The 6365-nt window shown below is 55.2% G+C and overlaps 1 protein-coding gene across 1 annotated transcript; it reads right to left on the bottom strand.

Annotated features, from left to right (window-relative positions):
- Window positions 1-618: 618 nt before the first annotated feature.
- On the bottom strand, window positions 619-5544 carry LOC113178277 (BPI fold-containing family A member 1). The gene is made up of 7 exons (XM_077800174.1): window positions 5361-5544; window positions 5061-5217; window positions 3856-3963; window positions 3393-3542; window positions 2433-2520; window positions 1780-1843; window positions 619-704 (listed from the first exon to the last, which is right to left on the bottom strand). The coding sequence occupies exons 1-7, from the start codon at window positions 5542-5544 to the stop codon at window positions 619-621; spliced, it is 837 nt and encodes a 278-aa protein (XP_077656300.1).
- Between the last annotated feature and the right edge of the window lie 821 nt (window positions 5545-6365).

Raw genomic sequence — 6365 nt, 5'->3', positions numbered from 1 at the left:
CAGTGGCCCTGTGCCCCTGTTGAGATTAAAAGGGAATCCAGGAAATTCAGACTTTCAGGGGCTTTTGGATACTGGTGCTTACACAACAATATTTTTAGGAAATATCAGGGGGAAAATTAACCTGGTGACATTGCGGGGGAGGGAGATTTGGGGCAAATTCAGTGACCCAAAGTGTTTTTCTGCTTGTGGTCATTGAGCTTGTGTGAGGGCCCCTTGGGCCATTTTTGGGTGCTGGTGACCATGGTTCCCATTGTGAGCGAGTCACAGGGCTGACATTTGGCTGCTTGTGGCATAGAATGTCACCACCTCCTGAGGAGCTATGTCCCTGCAGAGCTAAGAATGTGAGCCACACAGTGGGACGGGTGCTCTTTGGCCTGACACCCGAGGTACCCAAACACCTGTGGGCTACTCAGTAGAAAGCAGCCTGCAGACTGGGTGGACCAGGGGGCATTGCTTTCTCAACTGGGCCCTGGCTGCAGCAGGGCTGATGCACACCACCTTGTCTTGTGGACATTACTGAGAACTAGAAACCACCTGGGTCTGGCCTGTTGACCTCTCAGGGCCCATACCCTATAGTCCCCAGCCACCCAGGTCGGGGCCCGTTCCAGCCGGGAGCCCTCACATGATGCTGAAGCAGCACAAGACGCCCTGGTGCAGAAGAGGAGCGGTTTTATTTGGTGGGGAGCAGGGGAGGTTCCGCACACCTGGGGGGAGGAGGGGGCACAGGCTCCCAGGGTCGAGGCACCTTGTTATTTTCTAGGACGTGGGGCCACCCTCCCTGTCCTGGGCAGGAGCGGGTGGACTGCAGCAAGAAGCGGATCTGTGGGGAGATGGGCCCAGTCAGCAGGGAGACTCAGGTCATGGACTCTTATTGGTATTGATCCAGCATCAAACCTGCCCTCCAGGGGGACAGGAGGAGGCCGAGACCCTGGGGCTAGAGGCTTGGCCTCAGTCACAAGGGTAGCCCAGGCTGGATCATGCATTTGAAAGCGTGTTTCCGTGAGCTCAAGTGGACTTGCGTGTGGTGATTCTGGATGTGTGTGCTCAGCTCTTGCTCTTTCTTTTGTGCTTTGTGCCTGATGAGGTGAGCATCTGCTCCATCACATGCTCCCACCATGAGGCACTGCCTCACCATGACAAGGGTCGCCAATCAATCATGGACTGGAAACAAACTGGGCCCAAACAAACCTTTTGCCTTTATAATTTATTACTCTTGGCATTTTGTTACAGGGAGGGAAAGCTGACTTATATAAGTGTCATTAGTCTCAAGACCCCTGCTGCCTCCTACCAGCAGAGTAACAGACTGTCCCAGATCCTGTGGAGCAGGGAGCCACACTAACCAGCAGAGCAGAGACCAGGGTCCTGAAAGGGTCCTAGACCCTGATGACAAGATTCACTTCAGGGATCAGCTTGTCTAGAAAATGGAAAACAAAACAGAAAACCAGTCTAGAGTCATGGTCGTGAGGAGAAGGAGTCAGGGAGAGCCACATTTCTCCTGAGGTGGAGGGCCGGCAAGTGGGAGTGCTGGAGACCCGTCATACTCAGGCTGGTGGGATGAGGACGGGCCCTTCCACCCATGGGCCCAGCTAGACTCAGTGTCAGGGCCAAGGAGGGCAGGCTTTCTACCTCAGAACTTTCCAGATACTTCAGGGAAACAAGGAAACCAAAACCAAGGCAAGGAGAAGGCAGAGGCCCGAGCTGCCCTGTGGTGTGCAGGGACAAAACCCCTGGGGACATGGCTGCTCTTGCAGAGGGGGAGAGCTTGGAAGCACCACTTACGAATGATCTCATGCACCAGGGGGATGTCCAGTTTTTCGAGAACGCCATTGACCAGTCGGCACACCTGAGCCAGGCAGAGAGGGGAGTTAGCAAAGGGGCACCCGTGGGACACCGGGAGCAGCATCGTCTCTATTGGGGGTTCTCTGGGGAAGGTTTCCGTCACTTCTCTGTGTCTAAGCTTTTGATTCTGAGCAGGTGTGGGGACGAATGTCACAGGCACATTAGGCAGAAGGAGAAACTAAAGGCATGAGGGACATTGGGAAGGGGCCTGAATGTCACGCTGAGGTGCGTTCACTCTGTGACTTTGCCTCTGTGGAAGGTTCTGGAAGGTGGTTCCTGGCCCTAGGAGACACCTGAGCCTAGCCTGGAAGACCTCTGGTCTGCTGCCATGGAGGGCTGGTGGGGCTTCTCAGGCAGGGCCGACCCAGTTCAGCTGCGGGGTGGACAGGCACGGGGCCTGGACCAGGCTGCAGCCCACCGAGGCATTTGGAGGGACGGAAAGAACCATGGACAGATGTAGCAACGGACAGACTGACAGACGGGTGGATTTACTTCTCAAACCGTGGGACTCAGGTAGCTCACCCCAGGACTCTTTCAGCCTGAGAATCTCTGAGGGGCACGGATCAGGGGAGCCCCCGCCCCAGCCCACCTACCTTGCCCTGCACCAGCTCAGGAAGGACTTTATTCAAGATGCCCGTGAGGTTGTCCACCAGGTCTTGAATGGGGAAGGGAGCAAAAAAGCTGTGGGTGTGACTCAGGAGCCGAGGGTGGACCTGGAAAACTCTTGAGAGGGACACAGTGTCAGCATCAGACCAGGCCTGTCCCCTCACCCCATGTGCAGCCAGGGTCCTACCCAGAGGGAGCCACGCCCTGCGCACACAGGCACCTGGGAGAGGAGCCCACAGCCCCAGGACAGGGCAGGTGTTCCACAGGACATCAAAGTATGACCCGTGCTCCGTGTGGAGCTAGGAGGACTCCTGAGATGGCTCGTGAAGACCTCGGCCATGGGGCCATGACTCCTGCCTGTTGGGTATGACCTCAGCCTTCCTAGGTGACAGGGGACTGAAACCAGCACCCTAGTGAGGCTTCATGTCTGTTTCCCCTTTAGGGGACACAACACTTGACCCCTGTTGTCTTGGGGGCTTTATCAGTGACCCCTGTAGTTCCACGTTACAGATAAGCAAGCCACAGCCACGCAGGAGAAGACCATTCAAGCTCAGAGGCCCTTCACCTCCCCTCAGCCTTGTCATAGCTGGGGCTTAAACTCAGACATCTTGTTGCCAAATCCAATGTCAAAGTAGTCATGTGGCCTTACGAGGATAAGTGAAAACTTTACCCTTCCATTTACTTATTAATCCGTCCATACATCTGTCCACCCATCCATCGTTCCCTCCACACGTTTAGCCATCTAAACACCATCCTTCTGTTAGTCATCCATTCGTCACCCACCCACCCACCTCTCCTCCACCCACCCACCATTTCCCCACCATCTACTTATCCATCCTCCCTGCCATCCTCTTCCTCTTCCATTTTCCCATCATTCCATCTTTCCACCCATCCACCCACCATTCCACTCTGTTCCTCGGGGGCAGAGCATCAGCCTTCGGCCTTACCTGTTAAGCAGGGAGATCCGCAGGCTGCCAGGAGAATGGGTGCAGTCACCAAGCACCAGGTGGCTCTTCCCCTCATTGTCTTTCACAACCAAGAGTTCCGAAGTGATGTTGAGCTTCACGTCCAGCTCCAGCAGACTTCCCACCAGGCCCCTGGAGAGGAGGGAACCCTGATGGCATCTGCCTCCACATTCCACAGTGCAGGTGGTTTTTCCTCTTCTTCAGGCACGTGAGCCTCACCTGACCCCACCTTGCCCACAGGTGCACGCAGCTCACTTTCCCCAGGAGACCCAAGGCTCACAGAGGTCAAGTGCGTTCCCACGGCCCCCAAGGTTGCTTGGCAGAGTGGCAAATGAGCTGCAGACGGAGGCTCAGGTCGTTGCACTCCCACCCCCTGGTGCCTTCCCAGAGACCTCTGGGTCCTCCTGGCTAGCCACCTTTCCTTCCACCCTGGGGACCTACTCACGTATTCACTTTAAGTATCATGCCTAGCGGGATGGTGATGTAGAGGCCATGGGTGCTGTGGCTCTGCACATAACTGAGTTCCAACAGCTGGGGATTGGTGACCTTGATGCTGTCCAGGGTGCAACATCAGAGAGAGAAACATCAGCTCCTCAAGCCTCCAACCTGGACACCACCTTCAACCCCAGAGGCCATCCAAGGGAGGAGGAGCTGCCCACAGGGACCTCGGGAGACAATGTGGGAGTCTTGTAGCCAGAGCCACCCGGGTGCTGAGCCTCAAAGCACTTCTCCCAGCCTCTGCCAAGATTGGATCCTGACATGTATGACGCCCTCTTCTTCTCAGGTCTATGAGGTCGTCCAGGAGGGGACATTGTCAGGGTTGGTGGCCTGCTCTGTGCCAGCTCAGGGACTTACCAAGGAAGGGGCTGCCCTTGTGGGTGGATGGGAAGGTGGGTGGATGGATATGTGGGTGGGTGGGTGGCAGAGGAAGGGGTCAAAGGAAGGAAAGCTTGGCTGGACAGATGGATGGACGGACGAATGGATGGATGGTGGGAATAGTGGTAAGTCTGCACCAACGTCTGTGGGCCTGAATCACTCAATCTTAAGTCTGTCTCTCTGCCAGTCAGGGAGCCAGAGCCAGATCCTTGGCAATGGCTTTGACCCAGTCCCATCCAGGCCCAGGCTGTGGCCGCTCACAGACACCCTAGTGCTTCTGGCTCAGTGAGCTCTGGGGCGTCCCCTGGAAAGCACCACTTCAGAACTTTCCACAGACACCGCCTGGCTCTGTTAGTGTCACTGATGACACCATGGAGGTGGGAGCTGATGTTCTCCTGCCTCCATCAAAGGCCACTGTGTTCTGGGGGGGGGGGGGCGGAGATGGCTGTGGTGCAGAGGAGAAGGGCTGGGCTCTGGACTCAGGTTAGAGTGACATTCCTTGCTCTGCGTCTCGTTGAGTGAGCTCAGGCCTGACCCTGTGCTCATGTCCCCATCTGAGAACTGGGCATCATTAAGCTGACCTTGAGGGGTTGTCCTGAGGACCCTCAGATGGTGCTTGGACGTGCTTCAGGGACTGGAGAAGAGGGCCAGTGTCCCTGCCAGACTGAGTCCCAGCTCCAGGCTCAGGCCACCGCCCCTCCCTCAGGGCTGCCACCTGGGGCTGGCAGATCTCAACTGCTTTGGGGACCAAGGCCATATTGTGGGTCAACTCACGAGAGGATGTTGTTCAGGATGGAGAGAGAGGAAGCCAGTTTTCCGAAAAGGCCAACCAGGCCACCAGAAGTGCCCCCTCCAGGCTTCAGGATGTTCAAAAGCGGGAGGCTTTCCAGAATGTCCAGCAGACCCCCAAAGAGCAGGCCTTTGCTGAGAGCTGGAAATGAGTAGAAGGGCCTCTGAGGGTCACCTCTGTCATCTCCAGGCCCTCAGGCACCCTCCCCTACTCATCGTGCCCCTTCTCCTACCAGATGGGGTGTTGTTTATGCACACCTGTGACAGAGGCCATCACAGACTTACCATCCCTCAAGCTTCCAGCAAGATCTATGGGATTTGAATCCAGGACTGGAGTCAGATCCAAAGACAGAGTCGGGTCCAGGGGCTCGGGCAGGCCTGGGTCCAGCGGCACGGGCAGGCCTGCGAGCTGGGCTGTGACCTGGGCCAGCAGCCCACAGAAGACAACGAGGCCCCCAGTGTGAAACATCTCTTGGTGTCTGTGGACAGAATGAGTTTAATGTGGCACAAAGTGGTCTCCTCCCAGAGCACCGGGAGGTGATCAGCAGTAATGGCTAGACTGCTGGGCGTTTTCTCTGTGCCAGGTGACAGGTTGATGGCTGTACCCTGGGTGACTGATTCCATCTTCAGTATCTCCTGAGACAGGAGCCCCTTTCACTTGTACAGGTGAGGATACACAAACCTAGTGACCACAGGTAACTTCCCCCAATGTCCCCAAGGTTACAGATACAGTGAGCTCTTGGAACTGAAGTAGAGACAGGGTTTGAAGCAGCTCTGCCTGACCTCCAGGCCTCTATTTAAGGGACCATCAGATTTACTCAGGCACACTCACACACTGTTGGGGGACTGCAAATTGGTGCAGCCAATCTGGAAAGCATTATGGAGATTTCTTGGAAAATTGGGAATGGAACCACCATTTGACCCAGCTATCCCTCTCCTTGGTCTATACCCAAAGGACTTAAAAACAGCATACTACAGGGACACAGCCACAGCATTATTTATAGCAGCACAATTCACAATAGCTGAACTGTGGAACCAACCTAGATGCCCCTCAGTAGATGAATGGTTAAAAAAATGTGGCATATTTACAAAATGGAATATTACTCAGCAGTAAAAGAGAATAAAATCATGGCATTTGCAGGCAAATGGATAGAGAAGATAATACTAAGTGAGCAAATTCCAAAAAACCAAAGGCCAAATGTTTGATATAAGGAGGCTGATTCATAGTGGGGTAGGGAGAGGGATCATGGTAGGAATAGAGGAACTCTAGACAGGGCAGAGGGGTGGGAG

This window comes from Urocitellus parryii, chromosome 6 (assembly GCF_045843805.1).
Source record: "Urocitellus parryii isolate mUroPar1 chromosome 6, mUroPar1.hap1, whole genome shotgun sequence".
NCBI lineage: Eukaryota > Metazoa > Chordata > Mammalia > Rodentia > Sciuridae > Urocitellus > Urocitellus parryii.
Note: the sequence above shows the minus strand (reverse complement) of the source record. Positions and strands in the feature narration are given on the sequence as shown.

Bases quoted from the DNA above. Each gene is read 5' to 3' on its own strand.
- LOC113178277 (XM_077800174.1), bottom strand. From the start codon at position 5,544: ATGTTTCACACTGGGGGCCTCGTTGTCTTCTGTGGGCTGCTGGCCCAG. The intron at 5,218-5,360 runs GTAAGTCTGTGA...ACTCATTTCCAG, and splicing joins TGCTGGAAGCTTGAGGGATG to CTCTCAGCAAAGGCCTGCTC. The intron at 1,844-2,432 runs GTAGGTGGGCTG...TGCCTGGCTCAG, and splicing joins CTGAGCTGGTGCAGGGCAAG to GTGTGCCGACTGGTCAATGG.